Source organism: Indicator indicator, chromosome 1, assembly GCF_027791375.1.
Source record: "Indicator indicator isolate 239-I01 chromosome 1, UM_Iind_1.1, whole genome shotgun sequence".
Classification (NCBI taxonomy): domain Eukaryota; kingdom Metazoa; phylum Chordata; class Aves; order Piciformes; family Indicatoridae; genus Indicator; species Indicator indicator.
Window position 1 is genome coordinate 94299333 of NC_072010.1, and position 18614 is coordinate 94317946.

General features: G+C 44.2%; 1 protein-coding gene across 1 annotated transcript; it reads left to right on the forward strand.

Annotated features, from left to right (window-relative positions):
• The first annotated feature begins 263 nt into the window (after window positions 1-263).
• On the forward strand, window positions 264-16779 carry FBXO40 (F-box protein 40). Its single transcript, XM_054389169.1, has 3 exons — window positions 264-335; window positions 11735-13633; window positions 16582-16779. The coding sequence occupies exons 1-3, from the start codon at window positions 264-266 to the stop codon at window positions 16777-16779; spliced, it is 2169 nt and encodes a 722-aa protein (XP_054245144.1).
• Window positions 16780-18614: the final 1835 nt, after the last annotated feature.

The following is an 18614-nucleotide window of genomic DNA, read 5'->3' on the forward strand; positions in this document are numbered from 1 at the left end:
TCCGGTAGAACCCAGCCCCGCGAGAAGAATCCGGCGGAGGAAGAGAAGAAAGCGGCGGTGGCAACCCCTCGCCAAGTAGCGAGCGCCCTCCTCAGGATAGCGAACACTGGATGGAGGCAGCGGTCCCGGTGAAGACTACAACTCCCAGCATGCAGCAGGACCCAAAGCTCCCCCGGACTGCCAGGAGCGCCGCGGCCGGGAGTGTCTGAGGTGGTTGCAGCGGGAGGGCAGGCAGGCGTCTCATAGACCTGGAGACGGAGGAGATGGCGACCGGGCGCTGCCCCTCAGGAACTCGGCGGCGGCAATGGCTCAGGGCGGTGATAGGTCGCTGGTGCGTACCCTGACGCCTGTCAGCGTGCCGCTGCCTTCTGTTCTGCCCTGCTGAAGCCGCACCCGGAATACTGCGTCTAATTCTGGGCTCCCCAGTAAAAGAAGGTCAAGGAACTACTGGAGAGAGTCCAGCAGAAAGCCACTAAGTTGATGAAGGGACTGGAACATCTGCCTTACGAGGAAAGGCTAAAATACCTGGGGCTGTTTTGCCTGGAGGAGACTGAGGGGAGATCTCATTAATGCTCATCAATATCTAAAGGACAAGGATGGAGCCAGACATTTATCAGGGGTGTCCAGTGACACGACAGGGGGAAATGGACACAAACTGGAGCAGAGGAGGTTCTACATAAACAGAAGGGGGAAAGTTTTCCCTTTGGGGATGGCAGGCATTGGAGTAGGCTTTCCAGAGAAGTTGTGGAGTCTCCCTCTTTGGAGGCATTCCAAACCCATCTGCGCATATTCCTGTGTGATTTACTATGGGCAACCTTGCTCTAGCAGGGGTTTGGACTAGATGATCTGCAGAGTTCCCTTCCAGCCCCCACACTTCTGCAACTCTGTGTGAACCATGTCACTGCAAGTGAAGCACAGCACCTTCTGTGTATGCCGTGGAGCACAGGTGAAAAGATATGTCATTTCTCAGTTTCACTGGCAATAGGTAGTACAGTACCAAGATTACCAATACAGTACCAAGACTGAATGCAGCAGAGCAGCAAAGTAGGTAAAGCAGTAGCTCTGGGTGTATAGCTAGCAGGAAAAGCCACAACAGAATAGAATCATAGATTGTTTTGCTTGGAAAAGAGCTTTGAGATCATTGAGTCTAACCATTCTCTAACTACACATAGTCTGGTGCTAAACCATGCTTCACCCTAGCTTTTCCTCTTTGAAACACCTCCCTGCCGAGCCTGGTCAGAGAAGAACTTTCCTCTAATAGTCAACCTAAACCTCCCCTGGGGCAACTTGAGCCCATTTACTCTTGTCCTATCACTTGTTACTAGGGAAAAGAGACCAATGCCCACCTTCCTCCAACCTCCTTTCAGGGACTTACAGAGAGTGAGAAGGTCTCAGCTTCCTTTTCTCCAGGCTAAACAACCGCAGTTTTCTCAGATGCTCCTCACTAGACCTGTTTCCAGACCCTTCACCAGATTGGTTGCCTTTCTCAGGACATGCTCCAGCACATCAATGTCTTTCCTGTAGTGAGGGGCCTGAAACTGAATCCAGTACTCAAGATGTGGCCTCACCAGTGCTGAGTCCAGGGGGAAAATCACTTCCCTGGTCCTGCTGGTCACACTATTCCTGATACAGGCCTGATGCTGTTGGCCTTCTTGGCCACCTGGACACATGGTGGCTCATGTTCAGCCAGCTATTGATCAGCACCCACGGGTCTTTCTCTGTTGGGCCGCTTTCCAGACATTTTTCCCCAAGCCTGGTGTATTCACAGGGCTGTTGTGACTTAAGTGCAGAATCCAGCAGTTGTCCTTGTTGAATTTCATATCATTGGCCTTGGCCCATCAAGTCCAGCCTGTCCAGGTCCTTCTGTAGAACATTTGTACCCTCAAGCAGATCAACATTCTCTCCCAACTTAGTGTCATCTGCAAACTTACTGAGAGAGCACTTGATCCCATTGCCCAGATCATTGATAAAGGTTAAAGAGAAGTGGCAGCACTTCTGGCCAGCCACCAACTGGATTTAACAGCATTCAGTACCGCTTTCTGGGCCAGGCCAGTCAGCCAGTTTTTCACCCAGTGAATATACACTTGGTATATTCACTGGGTATATTTCATAGGGTTCCTTTATAGCATAGCACCTCTGTCAAATAATTGAGGGAAGAGGTTAAAGCAGAGAGGCAACAGCTTTCTCCTGAAGCACGAAAAAAAATAAGGAACAGTCACACTTCTCTATCAGAGATTTCACCTTCTTCATACGCTACCAGTAAGCACATCTGTACTGGAGCTAGACATCTGGTTAGGGTATTGTCTGGCATTCCTGAAATACTTTCAGTCAAATGTGCACAGGTAGGGATGGAGGAAGAGATCTTCAAGTTCTGGTTTTGCCTAGAATCTGATTTCAGGTGCAGCCGAGCTAACACAATGGTGTGCTGCAGGTACAAGGATGAGTTACCATTTCCCATCACCTTTGCTCTTCTGCTTCCTTCTCTTCATTACATACACATTTTCAGGCATGATGAAGTGTGTTCATTCTGCACATCTTGTCATACCTTGCCCTGAAACGCCACCACAGATTATTCTTTTTAAGAGTGCAGCCATCACCTTCAGGCAAGGATTTGCACAATTTAGGGGCTTGTGTTACATGAGGCTGGGAGACAGAGCACTGAATATAGTGAGGCAGGCCCAGGGCAGGTCTGTGTCATCACTGAGCAACACAGTAAAAAGCACCACCAGACTTCAGACTGTCTAGAAACATGGAGATCTGAAATTAGGCTGACATCAGGTGCTGTTAAAATTAAGACAGAAGGTAGCTTCAGTTCTGACAACAGCTATTTCTCAAGTGCTAAGTATTTTAGAAGCTTAATTCAGCTGAAGGAAGTTTAACCCTAAGCTGCTAATACAGAATTTTGAACATAATTTTTCACTTCATGTAAAAGTGATGGAGGCAAGCATCATATTTTTAAACAGAGTCTAAAAAGACAACAACAGTGAATGACCCTGAGCTGGGGAAGTGAGTGGTGGAAGTGGATGAACTGAACATATCATGTTGCAATTGTGTGAAATCTGGGTTTAGGTGTGTTACCACTGGCCCCCACTTTCCCCAGTGCAATGGGATGACAGAAAATGGTATCACAATAGTACAGCCCTTTCTAAAAAAGGCCATGGAGCCTGACTGCTAACCATATTTAGCACGACTAAATTACAATTGGCAACAGCAAGCCTTGGTTGTCACTTACTGACATTTTGTCCAGCCCTAAAAATGAAAACACAATTGTCTGTACTGTTTCAAATGAGGAAAGTCACTGTGGCCTTGCAGTTAGAGAAAGAGAAAGATAAAGAAACAAGTTCATCAAGATTTAGGATGTCAGAGCTGCCATTGCCACAGCCAAAACATGTTGTGATGTGTTCCCAAGGTGGTGAAAAGTGGTCATGCACGATGGCAGGGTCACAAGAGGTGTCTTTGCAGTCAGATGGGGTGAGCACCCACCAAGGAGAAGCAGCATGTGCCCTATCTGCACCCCTGACCCTCACTGATAGAGGACTGCCTGTATATCTGTATTCACCATGAATATGACATACTCACCATGAAAATCAGCAAATCAGGTTTTCTCCCAGTGGCTGGTAGGACCCTTTTGATGTGCAGTGAAGGGGCTGGAGCTGGGCTGTCTTCTGGGAGTCACTGGGAAGAGCGCAGGAAGATCTGCCCAACTGCTCATCTCTGGGCCGTTCCGTCTATCTGCCCTCTCCTGCCCAGGCAGATCAGAAACCCATTGCAGTCTGCATCAGCTCCACCATTGTTGGTGACAATGGAAGCCAGGGGCACAGTGACCATTCCATCATGAGAAACCACAAAATGGTGTGGGTTAAGTCATAAAGGGCAAATCTCCATCGGAGAACAGCAGGGTGTTAATACAGGACTCTGGGCAGGGTTTTCCTGTAATTCAGAGGGCACAGAGTATTACTGGTTCTGCCTGTCTCATCTTCTTTGTGGAGTATCACTCCAGAAATGACAGTGTTAACAAATACAGTGGAAGAGACTGCTCTGTAAGCTGAGCTACATGGTCACATGCACGGGTTTTATTTTTAACATCCCTAAACTACTTGATGTTTCTGTCTGGGCTTGCTCTGTGTCCTCCCATTCTCTCCTGTTTCTTTCCTTGCAGTCCTCCCTTACCTCATTTCAAGCCAGTTGAGCACAAACAGCAGAGCAAGCATTTGGCACATGAACAGGGACTCTATGATTAAGGTAAGGCTTTGCAAATAGAACTGGAGTTTGTCTAAACTTTTGCAGTGTAATGGTTGCTGTATCAAGCTGTGAAAATCAAAACATCTTCAAAACGTCCTTAGTAATCTTGTGGAAAAAATGCCAAGATGTAGATTCAGACTGAAAACTTTATGTTGCTAATGCAGGTTGAGTGAATGATTATGAAGTAAGAATTACAAGGGTTACAGATACTACTGTACAATTTATAGCTGTGGCTGTGTAGCAGTTTTTATTCAGGAATCTTATCTGTTTTGGGTTTTATGGTTTAGTCCTTAACTGATAGCTCTGAAATTGTCTATACTGGGCACCTGCCTTGGGCTAGATTTCTTTTGCTTTGCTCACAACCATTCACTTGATCATCTCAAGAAGTTTTCTGAAAAGTATGTTAATGAGATTGTTACTACAGCATAAAATATAACATGGCCCCAAAGAGAAAAAAAAAAAACAAACAATTTGAACTATTTTTTTACTCAAACTGCAACTGCACTGAAACTTACAGCACTTGCTGAACTCATACCAAAATCAAAACCATTTCCTAGTTATCAATGCAAAGTGAGACGTTGTGTCTCTACCAAGGGACCCCTCACATGGCACTTTACTGCCTGTGTGCAGCACAGATTTACCAGGCAAGGAGAAGTGTGATAGCTTCTCTTGAGATCCATGGTCCTGCATGGCATGTTTAGGGAGCTGAAGAGAAGATGATGTGCTGCTGTGAGAACCTGAGCAGCAGCTGTGCTCTGGAAGAAAAGCAAGGAAGGTGGATTGAAGCCTTTGCCAGGCTGATGCACTATACCGTGGACATACTCAACCTCTGTCATTTCAAAGCTTTATTTTATTTTTCAGTGTAAAACAATTCCAACCTGTTCAGTGACTGACTTGTGATTATTGGCATGTAGCACCACAGTCTCGGCCAACTGATTCCCAGCTAGAAAATACAGGGACTAGCTCCTTAATTGTCACAGCATCATCCTTCAAGCTGTGTGGTTATCTAAGAGGTGCCACAGAAAACCTTTTCACTTTGTAATGTCTTACACTGAGGATTTGAGGTTCACCAGAAGGATTGTCCTGGAATCAAAGTGCCCCTATAAAATCCATATGAACTTTTTCAGGGTCTGAGCCTCACAGAAACTGTATCTTGCACATGCTCAGTCGAAAGTTTTTAGTTTAATTGATTAATTGATGATTGATCTTTATCTTTTATTTTCCCTTTCCACCCGCCTTGAGCGTACCATGTTTTCTGCCTGACTCACTTAAAGCTTGGCTGGCAACGAACATGCAAGCTCAGTCTGAATGGCTACTGCAGAGCAGGTGTGCCATAAAGGACAGTAACCTGCTATGCTATGTAATACAATCAGTCACATAGGTCTTCTGAGGAGTGGCTGAGCGTGGTTGTTTAACCTGGAGAAAAGGAGGCCCTCTACAACCTGAAAGGAGGTCTCTTGGGGGGGTTGGTCTCTTCTCACTAGTAACGAGTGACAGAACAAGAGGAAATGGCCTCAAGCTGTCCCAGGGGAGGCTGAGGTTCAATATTAGAAGAAGCTACATCACTGAAAACATTCTCAAACACTGGAACAGGCTTCTCAAGAAGGTGGTTGAATCCCTGTCCCTGGACATGTTTCAAAGACACAGAGATGTGGTGCTGAGAGGGATGGTTTAGCACCAGCCTTAGTAGAGTTAGAGAATGGTTGGAGTCAATGATCTTAAATATCTTTTCCAACAGAAACAGTTTTACAATTCTACAGTATAGCAAATACCAAATAAGAAAACAGTTGTATTGTTTTAGCTCATTGACTGCAACTGAATTAAATATATATTTACTGAAACTATTTGATTTACAAACTGCAAGTTACTGTCACTGGACAGATCTTCTCCAGACACAGACATATCTGCAGTTAAAATAGCAGCTGTGTATTTTTAAACCTTGCTTGATTTGCTGTCATGACAGTCTAAAAATAATAATTTACCAAAGTGGACAGACTGTGGACTGTAATTTTCATCCTTTCTTTCCACAGTAACTTGAATATGATTCAGAGAAGATTTGACTTTTGTTTTCTAATCCAGCTCTTAGGAAGCTTTGCAAGTTTCAGGGACACAAGAAGGCTTAGAGAAGTGGTTCATCACCTGTCTTACCTCTGTGTCACCTGCCTCTGGAGGTTACGTATCCAAGGCAAGAATTTATAAACTTTCTGCTCAGGGTTTTGAAAGTTGTTATTTGTGTCCTGACAGTAATACCACCAACTAAACCACAGAGCTAACTAGATCATCAGTTAAAACACAGAGCTCCTGACATGTTAGATTAGGAGAACCATTCAAACCATGATGAACAGCAGAAAAAATCTCTATTCTATATTCTTCCTCTCCTCTAGCTTCACACATTTGTCAATGAGAAGACAGGCAGAATAACCATTTGTCTGAAAAGAACAGCATAGACAAGTTAGAGATGTGGTAAACTCAACTGAAAAATGCCTGAATAATGATGAAGACTCTGGCTCTGAATGCTCCACTATGGTCACTTTTAATAAACAAAACATTCTCTGCATGTGCTTCAGAGGGCATTCATTTCACTATAGAGCAGTGTGAAAGCAGACTCCTCTCCAGAAACTTTGCAGTCATTCCTTTCTGTGTTTTGGAGAACCATGGGGCCTGTGTCTCTGATATATTTGTATTTATCAGTTATTTCTTCCTTAGTGATACTTTTGGAGTGGAAAGTATTGTTCACATCTTCATGTTTTTATTGCAGTGTAATGTACCCAGCCTTCCTCTGACCTTATGCAAGTCATAGCTGGGACTATTTTTAGACATTATATTTGCAGCAAAATGTTTTAAGAATGAGAGCAGCAAGGATACTGCCAATGTGAAATAAACCCATCTGTATCTCTGAGCCACGTAAGAGCAAATGCAACTGAACAGCTTAAAGCAGGAGAGACGCCACCCTAAACCACATGTATTTAAGGGCTGGCTGGGGCCAGACTGGCCAGTATTCTGGTGTCACCCCTGTGCAGAAGTCAAAAACAAGATAGGGTATGTAATAACAGGCAATAACGAAATACTCTTTTTCTGCATTGCTGTCTCAAGCTCTTTCAATGCAAACAAAGCAGAATGTATTTGAGATTTATTCATCAGTGGTAAGTTTGTCCATGGGTAAACGGACCATCAAGGATGTATTCCTTTACTCTGCAAGACCAAGTGGGGAATGGCATTAATTGACTGGGAGGTGTAAACAGGTATTGGTCAGCACTGGAAGTTGCAAAGGATGGAACAAAGATGTAGTGAGCATAACAACCTGAAAGGAGGTTGTAATGAGGTGGGGGTCGGTCTCTTCTCCCAAGTAACTAGCAATAAGACAAGAGGAAATGGCCTCAAATTGCACCAGAGGAGGTTTAGATTGAATAATAGGAAAAATTTATTTATGAAAAGACAGGTCAGGGATTGGAACAGGCTCCCCGGGGAGGTAGTGCAGTCACCATTCCTGGAGATGTTCAAAAAACATGTAGACATGGCACCTGGGGGCATGGTTTACTGGGCATGGTGTTGAGTTGATGGTTGGACTTGATGATCTTAGAGGTCTTTTCAAACCTTAACGATGCTATGATTCTATAATTAATGCAAATCAGATTCAGACATGAGTGTGTGGTCTTTAGTGATGATAGGAACCCACAAGCATTGCCTTTCCCAACATTTTTCTTTCTCCAGTGTTGTTTGTGACTTCCAACACTGGCGTTGTAAAAGCGCTTACACTTAGATTAATGTCACTCCTGTGTTTTCTTTAACCTTAGCAGGAAAAAAAAACATTATTTTACTAACAATGTCTATTTTTTTCTGAGAGACAAACAAGTGTCTTCTGGTCCTATGATAGTCCCTGCTGCAAAAAAATGTGATAGGATGACTTGCCAGAAATATTTTTCTCATTTTTGCAGACACATACACCTCCCCAGAAAAAAAAAGAAAAAAGTTCCCTGGGTCCTGTTTGGAAACAGAGCTCCAGTTCCTTTCAAAGAGAAGGCTCTAGGGAGACCTTTTGCAAGTCTTTCAACCCTTAAGGGGGGCCTATAAGAAAGATGGGGACAATCTTTTTGACAGGGCTTGTTGTGGCAGGACAAGGGGTGATGGTTTTCAACTAAAAGAGGGGAAATTCAAACTGCAAAAAAGAAATAAATTATTTACAGTGAGGGTCGTGAAACACTGGCACAGGTTGCCCAGAGAGGTGTCAGAAGCCCCACACCTGGAAACATTCAAGGTCAGGTTGAACCCAGCTCTGAGCAATCTGATCTAGCTGATGTCCCTGCCCATGGCTGGCAGTTGGACTCACTAACCTTTAAAAGTCCCTTCCAACTCAAAGCATTCTATGACTCTATGATTGTCCTTATCATTTGCTTTTACTCTTCCACTAAGATTCACAGTAGGTTGAACCAAGCTGGAATGCATCCCCTTCAGCAAGTAGGAGAAAGTCAGAAGTTGCAAGTTTCCTACTTGCAGCAGCCTTTGGGCTAAGTTATTGATACCAGCTGAAGGTATTTAGGGAAGTAGCTCCAAATAGTAACTGAGCACCCTCTAGTTCTCCAATCTAACAACTGTCTATGAGGGGCAAGGACCACAGGAGGTCCTACCTGTTCACACTAAAGAACATCTCTTATGAACATCTTGAAGAAAACTGCTGGGATGGGTAAACCAGTGGTCTGATTCAGAACGTAACTTCTTACATTCTTAGATTTTTTTTTTTTGCAACAGAAGGCATGCCTCATACTAATCACCTTCTCCATTTACTTGCTGTCAGACTTTATACTTATGGGTGTTTTTCAGTTTTTAGTAAGGATTAGCATCTCTTGCCAGGAATTATTGCAAAAGCAGAGACATTTTAAGCAAGGAGAACTGAGAACTTTTGGAAGCAGGTCTCATCAGTGCATTATTTAGATTAAACTGGTTTAATTGACTTGCTGAGAAAGAATGAAAAACCAGCAGTTTGTTGTGACACAAAGCTAGTCACCTGGTAGTGATAACTTTTCATATAACGATCTTCATACATCAGGCTCTGGTACTTCTGCCTTTTGTTCTTGGGCCTCAGGTAAATTGTATGCCCTTTTTATATCAATTTTTTTAAGAGGAAGAGAGGAAAAAATTGATATATATTCCAAAAACACATTAATGTGGAAGTGTGAGAACAGAATTGCAGTCTTCCTTAAGAAGACATTTAATCTGGTTATATACTAAGGGTGGTTGACATTTCTGAAGCATTTGGTTTGGCAGCCCCAACTTACTCTTTTAATAGTCTGTTGGTTGCAAAATGTTAAATTCAAGGAGCTGCCTGGTGGCAGCTGAATTTGTGAAACAGACTGGTATTGTTTATTACTTGCTTCCTGGGACCTCTTTGTCTGCTTTCTGGCCCCTTGTGGTGTCATTAACACCTTCATGAGCCAAATCTAAAATCTGATCAGCTCAGGATCACGTGTTCAGTTCTGGCCACTAAACTGTCAGAAGTATGTAGGGTGCAGTGAAAAAGTAGAGCAGTGATGAGCAGTTTTTGCAAGATCATGCTCTAAAACAAATCCTAAAGGAAGAAAAATGGATTCTTTCTCAGAGAGACACCATGTAAAAGGCATGCTCAGGTTTATTTCTCTCCTGCCAGTCACAGGAAGGGAAAAGCTCTGTTGAGGTTAGACATTTGTCACTCGCCTTCTGCTTAAACTGCATACCATGGTGCTAAGCAGAACATGAGGTAAGCCGTACCTTCCCCCTTTTCTCATTTCCTATCTACTCAGCATTCGCTGATAACAGCAAGGGGAAGAATGGTGAAAGGCAGTTTGTAAGAAAAAGTGAAAGAAAATAGCTTTAGCTGTGAATTTAGCAGGATTTAACTCTCATACAATCTTGCAACAAGCCTCCACTGCACTTTGGAGCTTCTTTCCAAAATGCAGGCTGAGGCATGGCCTTATTCTGGGTTTTGACATCTGAAAGCAGAAGTAGAAACAATCTGGCTGAAGTCCCCTGCAGCCTCTGTTCCACAATGTCTAGGCATTAGGAGTGTAAGGGTAAATGAGGCCAGATGAGTTATCTGTTTTCCACTCTGGGAACAGGGATCGTGAAGATAATCGTTACTCTCAGCCTTGCTGGTGTTAGAGCAAAGGAAGGTTGATTTGCACATTTGTGTCTTTATGGGGAGATGAGAAGACATGTAGGCCAAATGACCAGCTAATTTTTCTAGAGATTAAAAAGAAACATCATCTTTCCTACTCAAAGAGCATTGTGGAAATAGGGAGCTCTAATATAATACAAGTGCAGCAGAAGTTCAGCTCTATATTGAAGGTGCAATTCTCACTAAGAAAGGTGTCTTAGGTAGGAGAAAAGGAGCATACCCTTTCAACCATCCTCTTCTCTGTTTTCTTTTTTTTAACTCCTTCACAGCTGCTGCTGCTGCAACTGGTGGGGGTGCTGATGCTGGCCATGCTGCACCTCCCTTACTGGCTCTGGTACTGGTATCAGCAGCGCACAGAGATGTGGGTTTTATAGCCTAGCCCAGGTTTATACCCTACCCTGCATTCTGGGTGATATTCAATGTGATTTGGGAGGAAAGCTGAGTTACAGTCTTATAAGAGAAGGGCCATGAGGATTATCAGACGACTGGAGCACCTCTCCTATGAAGACAGGCTGAGAGAATTAGCGTTGTTCAGTCTGGAGAAGAGAAGGCTCCGAGGGGACTTTATTGTGGCCTTCCAGTATCTGAAGGGGGCCTACAAGAAAGCTGGTGAGGGACTTTTTAGGATGTTGGGTAGTGATAGGACTAGGGGGAATGGATCCAAGCTAGAGGAGGGTAGATTTAGATTAGACATTAGGAAGAAGTTCTTCACCATAAGGGTGTGAAACGCTGGAACAGGTTGCTCAAAAAGGTGATGGAAGCCACATCCCTGGAAGTTTTTAAGGCCAGGCTGGATGTGGCTCTGAGCAACCTGATCTAACGTGAGGTGTCCCTGCCCATGGCAGGGGGGTTGGAACTAGATGATCCTTGAGGTCCCTTCCAACCCTGACAATTCTATGATTCTGTAAGTTTGGCATGTACTTAATTTTCCTCATTGGAAGAGATGGGCATCAACTTTAATATTAAAATTGTAGTTAACTAAGCAAAGTCTTTGCTTAGGCACCCCAGCCATCAGAATCTGCTTTGAAGTTGGCTATTTATATTATTTGAGCCCTGCTTCATCAATTTTAGCTAAAACAGGGCCATCTTATCTTCACAAGACTCCACCCTTCAGCTCTTTGGCAGGCCAGCTTCCAGATATTCATTTAACACAAACACCTGCTTCACTGTAAATGACCTCAGTCCAGAAATGTGCTAAACCACCTTGCCTTTCCATCCCATGGCAAGGTAGGCAGCCTTACTACAGCACTTCACCTGTAGAAACCAAGCGTGGGCATGAGTGTCTGTAGCCATCCTTGCTCCTTTAGGCAATAACTCTTGTCTTCTTGTCTTTGCTACACACAGCACCGGCCTCAGAAAGCTCCCCCTGGGCAGCACAGGCACTGTGAGAGATGTTTCAACCGGCACTGCCACGCACCAATTGAACTCTCTGTCTCCTGCATGGTGATCAGCTGCCGCTTACACTGTGGGGCCACCTTCCACATGTGCAAGGAAGAGGAGCACCAGTTGCTCTGTCCCTTGGAACAGGTCTCCTGCCTCAACTCAGCCTACGGTTGCCCTTTTTCCATGGCTCGCTTTAAGCTGGCAAAGCACCTCCAGGCCTGTCCAGCCAGTGTTGTCTGCTGTTCAATGGAGTGGAATCGCTGGCCAAATGTGGATTCAGACACAACTCTCCACAAAAATATTATGAAGGAGACCTTGAATGAAGAGTGTCTGGACACAGCCTTGGCACTCAGGGACCAGAAGATACTTTTCAGGACTTTGAAAGTAGCCAACTTCTTTCCAGAGTGGAGGAAAAAAGATGAAGTTGAAGAGCTAATGGACGAAGCCATGGGTGGGCAAGAAGGAGCTGTGGGAGGAGTAGCCTGTGGTTCACAAGGAGATGAAAACCAGTTATCTGAGCTCAGTCAACGTGAGCGTGAAGACTTGGCAAAGGACAAAGAGGGAATGGATCTGGGTAGTTACAAAACCTGGGAGAACATTTTCAGCAAAGAGCTCCAGGCTTGCAAGGTAACAGGCTCAGCAGCCAATGCAGAACAAAAAACAGAGCAGGCTTCCAGCATATCAGCATCAGCCCATCACTCTGCCAACTCCACAGAGAGGGCAAAGGGAGTACCTGATGGTGCAGAAAAGGCAAAAGACCAAAAGCCTGAACAAGTAACGCCGAGTACAGAAATGACAGGACTGGCTCCCTGGCAAGAAGGAGTCCTGGAGAGGCTGAAAAAGGAAGTTGGTGTAGGTGATTACAACATGTATCTGGTACATCATGGGGGAATGCTCATCCGCTTTGGCCAGCTAGCTGCTTGCACTCCAAAAGAAAAAGACTTTGTCTATGGGAACTTGGAAGCTCAGGAGGTGAAGACTGTCTACACCTTCAAAGTGCCAGTTAGTTACTGTGGCAAAAGAGCACGACTGGGAGATGCACTGGGCCACAGGATACCAACTTCAGACAAGTTAGTGGATACCTCAGAACTGGGAATAAACCTAGAAGAGCTACCTAAGGCAAATATAGTTAAAGCCACGCTGCTGTGTGCACTGGAAAAAGAGCTGAAAGGCCATGAGATCTCTGAAGCAAGGGGTATTGATGGACTCTTTGTGGATTTCGCAACACAGACGTACAGCTTTCCTCTGGAGCCCTTCTCCTCCAATGCTGTTCTAGCAGATATACTGGATGAAGAAAGCCCTCCGGAACTCCACATGGAGCTCTATACTGAATGCGTAACCAGAAGACACAACAAAAGCAGTTCAGCTTTCACGTTTACTTGCAGTCATTTCTTCAGGAGGGATGAGTTCCCATCACACTTCAAGAATGTGCATGCTGATATCCAGTCATGTCTGGATGGATGGTTCCAGCATCGCTGCCCACTGGCCTACTTGGGATGTACTTTTGTTCAAAATCACTTCCGCCCCGATGGACTGAAGGCCAAGGTTATATACAGCAAGCATCTCAAGACCTTTGCTATCAAGCCAGAAGTGGACACCCTCCTTGCTGAATCAGGGAAGTGCAATTTCACATTGACTAAACGAGGGAGAAGTAAGGACTTGCTGAGCAGCCTCCCAGTGGAAGTGCTCAAGTACATTGCAGGGTTCCTGGACAGCTTCAGTTTATCTCAGCTGTCACAAGTGTCAGTGCTGATGAGGGACATCTGTGCCACTCTTCTTCAAGAGAGGGGAATGGTCCTGCTGGTCTGGGAGAAAAAAAGATATTCCCATGGTGGTTCCTCATGGAGAGCTCGCAAAAAGGCAAGTCGCTGTGACACTGGCAAAAAAGAGAGTAAATTGGTTCTCTCCATGAAAAATACAAGCATAGCAAGGGATGCTGCCTAGGAGCATGTAGATATGGGGAACGTTCATGACACTCTCAATTTGGACTGCAATTGCTGGGGGTCATGGCATTAAAATGCAGTACATCTAGCAAAGGTAGGAAAGTTAAATGGACAGCTTCTAACTAGCTCAAAGTTCCCACCCAAGCTTATCTTGAGTAACCTGTTTGCATGTGCATCATTTTTTCAGGCACTGGAAACTGAGAATTCCTGGTATTTAAGAGTTATACATGGATTTTTAACGAACTAAAACAAAGTTGAAACATGCTATAGAACACCAAAAAAGGTGAAGGGGGAAAAAAAAAGTCACGAAAGGCATTGTGAAAAGAGCTCAGGCATTCTGATCAACCCTAAAGGGCTTTCATAAAGAGTGATCACATCCAGGGAAGAGATTGTTCCCCAGTACTCAGCACAGGCAAGGCCACACCTTTAGCACTGGGTTCAGTTTTGGGGCCCTCCCTACAAGACAGACAGAGGTGCTGGAGCAGGTCCAGAGGAGGGCAGCAAAGCTGGTGAAGGGTCTGGAGAACAGGTCTTGTGAGGAGTGGCTGTGGGAACTGAGGTTGTTTAGTCTGGAGAAGACAAGGCTGAGGGGAGACCTTCTGGCTTTCTACAACTCCCTGAAAGGAGGTTGTAGCACAGTGGGTGTTGGTCTCTTCTCTCTAGTAACAAGTGATAGGATGAGAGAAAATGGTCTCAGGTTGCACCAGAGGAGGGTTAAGTTTGCTCTTAAAAGAACCTTCTTCACCGAAAGGGTTCTCAAACACTGGAAATAGCTCCTGAGGGAGTTGGTTGAATCCTTGTTGCTAGTGGAGTTTCAAAGAAGCAGAGATGCGGTGCTGAGGAATATGGTATAGCCCCAGACTTTGTAGAGTTAGGTAGTGGTTGGACTCTATCTTAAAGGTCTTTTCCAACCAAAACAATTCCATAATTCTGTGATTAACAGTTTACAGGATTGTCATGAGTGTCTGACTCAGGTTGTAAGCACCTGAGGGAGCAGCATGGAGATAGGAAGCCCTCATCTGCAAAGCTGGTCTTTCACTGTTTGTGCTGGAAAATTGCCACCCTTATTGGCTCTTTACAAAATCTGGAAGAAAAATGTAAACACAGGTTTTTTCCTAGCTGATAGCCTTGCTGCTGCTCTGACATAAAACTGTTTGAAAGAATAACAAAAAGACTCCAACATGACCAAGAAAACAAGACAGATCTAGGAACAAACAATTTAGGGATCTGGGGAAAGGTGCCCAGAAATAATTTAAGGATTTGGCTTTCAGTCAAACCACTGAAGATCTCCACCTATTGATTATCAAATGGAAGCTGAGCAGTTTGTGACTATTAAGAGAAAACATCAGCTGTGATTTGGTGGCTGCAGGTTGAATTATCTCAATCCAAAACAGGAAATAGCTACTGAAATAACTTACTGGAGGACAAAGTAAAAGGAAGAAATTCCAACTGAGCAATGATTTTGCAATTAGCTTGTAACTGTGGCAAAATTTTAAACCAGCAGCATTGAATTTAAGGACTAACAAACTCTTTTTGTGTTAGCTTTCTGTAGTGACCACACAGTAATCTCATTTCCAGTCCACAAACTCTGCTTGAAAACATTCTGGTTGTAATTAGTATGGATTTCTTAACTACTGTGTTTAATAGCTGTGAATACTTGGGAATAGAATAAGGTCAGGTAATCTTAAGCATAGTGCACCCACATACTGTCCACAGCAAGAAATTTTAAGGAGAAGAAATCTACTATGACTTAATTATTTTTAAAAAATTATTTAATGGCATACAGCAAGTATTAAAGTGACTTTAATCACAGTCATAGCACTCCATGCCAGTATATCCCTTAAGAGTACACAGTATCACTGCAAACAGACTCAGAATATTTTAACTGCACATTTCTATTTTTTCTGTGTCTTCTAGGAATAAAATTAACCTTAGATTCCCCAGGCTTGTACTAGGCTGGCACAAATTATATGTTCATTACTTTAAGTTGCTGATAGATGTTTTGGGAGGTCTTTATGAAGTCAGGTTTCTTTGAGATATGTATCACACAAGCATGCTCGAGTCACTTTGCTTTATAAACACCTTGGCTCATACTGAATAGGTGCTGGAGTTTTCCATAGAGATGTCTGATCAGGTGTCCTATATTTCCTCATGCCCTGCTGTTTGTAGGGCTAAACCACAGCAGTTTCTTTCCAATGACCCCTCCCCAGCAGAGAAGGGGGAATCAGGAAAAGGAGAGAAGGTTGAAATGAAAATGGGTTTAATGAAATAACCAAACTGATGCCAATGCCAACACAAACTATATAAATTTATACTTAGCCCAACAAAAGTGCAGCAGTTACACTATTCAGGAAGGCAGTCCCCAAATGCAGGAAAGGAGCAATGAGACAAACCATGAGACCTAAACAGGAGACTTTTAGCAGGAAAATCCCCTCTCCCCTAGCAAACTGCCTCCTTTATCCTGTGTGTGGTGCTCGTGGTTTGGGCTACACCTGTAGCCAGCTCAAGTCAACTGTCCTGCCTGACTCAGAACCGCTAATGGTCTGCAACTCATGGCTGGCCTGGGATTCTGTCCCAGCAAAACCAGGACACCTGCATTGGATTGACACTGAAACCAGAAGGATACTTTCCTGTTAAAAATGGCAGGTGAAGACTAAAGCAGCAAAACCAGCAAACGTGAGGCATGTAACAATGTTGATCCTATTTTTCACTTGCTATGCCAGCACTGCACATTCACTTGCTCACTACCCTAGTACAGTACAAGTAACATACACCCTCTATAAGCATATACAGATTTTTTAATCGTCTATCTTTACCAATGTGCCTGTTTTCTCTGCCCAATTTCTCTCCCCTTTCCCATATTAGATCTGGCAGTTCAGCAGCCTGTTCTCCAGCGTTAACAAATGGCAGCACAACAATGTCATGTGCATGTCGGAGCACCTGAAGCATTGTCCCTTCTACCAAGTGGAGCACAAGACAGACCCCGTGCTGCTCACAGGAATGTGTGAATCTCGAGAGCAAACTCAAAAGACTTTGGTTTCTACTTTCAAGCATAGAGTCTGAACAACGTTCTTCCCCTCTGCCACACTCCTGTCAGCGCCCTTGAAAAGAAGATTTGGGAATTCAGGTGTAGAGATTGTTGCTTCCAACTCTCCTTTGGACATACAAAACTGGCTTCTCCCCAGCTGCATTTGAAACATCCTGCATCTTTTGTTTCCACACACACATTAATTTAATTTTTAAAACTTCATCCTCTGCTCACTGATAACATGTGTTTTATGTTTATGTTCCTTGCTTAATACAGCATCTCAAAGAAAGCAATAAGGACCTTGTTTGAAAACAGCATCATTGCAACCTAGAAGGTACTGTACTGCTCCTGTACCATGTCTGTGAGAGAAGGAAGAGGAGTTAAAGTACCTAGCTTGACTAGGTCTGGAACACCTTAGTTTTAGTTGGAAAGGCATGTTCTAGGAGCACAGCCAGATCACAGAATCAAAGAATGGTAGTGGTTGGAAGGGACCTCCCAGAGATCATCTAGTCTAGCCTCCCTGCTACAGCAGGACCACCCAGAGTAAATCACAGAGGAACATGTCCAGGTGGGTTTGGAATGACTCCATAGCTCTTTGGAAACTTTCCACAGAGACTCCACAACCTCTCTGGGTAGCCTGGTCCAGTGCTTTGCCACCCTCAAAGGGAAGACGTTTTTCTTTATCTTTACAGGGACTTCCTATGTTTCAGTTTGTGCCCATTGCCCCTTGTCTTCTCACTGAACACCCCTAAGAGGAGTCTGGTTCCATCCTCCTGATATTCACATTTTAGATATGGATAAGCATTAGTGAGATCCCCACTCAGTCTCCTCCAGGCTAAACAGCCCCAGGTCTCTTAGCAGATGTTCCAGTCCCCTCATAATCTTAGTGGCTCTCCACTGCACTCTCTCCAGTAGTTCCTTGGCCTTCTTGAATGGGGGAAGCCCAGAACTGGATTCAGTAGCCCAGATGAGGCCTTACCAATGTAGAGTAGACCTACTGGACACTGTCTTCTGAATGCACCCCAGGATGCCATTGGACTTCTTGGCTGTAAGGACACATTGCTGGCTGACAGTCAACCTGTTGCCCACCAGCACTCCCACATCCTTTTCTCCAGAACTGCTTTCCAACAGGTCAGCCCCAACCTGTACTGATACACAGGGTTCTTCTTCCCCAGATGCCATCCTGCCTGGCTGACATAGGGACTGACAATCTGTTCTGAGGTGTGGGGAAAAGAAAATGACTCCACAAAATTAAGTGAATTAATTGTAACTCCAGTGAGGACTCAGGAATTCACTGCACGGAATTCACTGCACAGACACAGTTGTTTAGGATTCAAACTCAGGCAAGCATGCCTAGTGGAGCACGGAACTAAAGCTGAGCTCAGGGAACATTCAAACCAAAGCAACCAAACTTACTCTTTGTTAGAAATAACAAAGTAGCAACAGCTTTACAGCCTTAATTGGCTTTCTATATTTTTCTGTTAATAACTTTCTCTGTTTTATTTAAAAATTTGTTAAAGCCACGTTAAAGAATATTTAAAGTAATTTTTAGAATGCCTTACCTACTCTGTTTTGCAATTGTTAATTGCAAGTTTTCAGAGTATCAGACTGGTAAGGATTAGAAGGGACTTTCAGAGACCATCTAGTCAATCCCCCATGCTAAGGCAGGTTCACCTAGACCAGGTTGCACAGATTCGTGTCCAGGTGGGCTTTGAAAGACTTCAGAGAATGAGACTCCACAACCTCTCTGGGCAGCCTAGTTCAATGTTCTGGCACTCTCAAAGGAAAAGCTTTTCCTTATGCTGTAGTGAAACCTCCCGTGTTCTACTTTGTCCTATCACTTGGCACCACTAAAAAGAGCCTGGCCTCA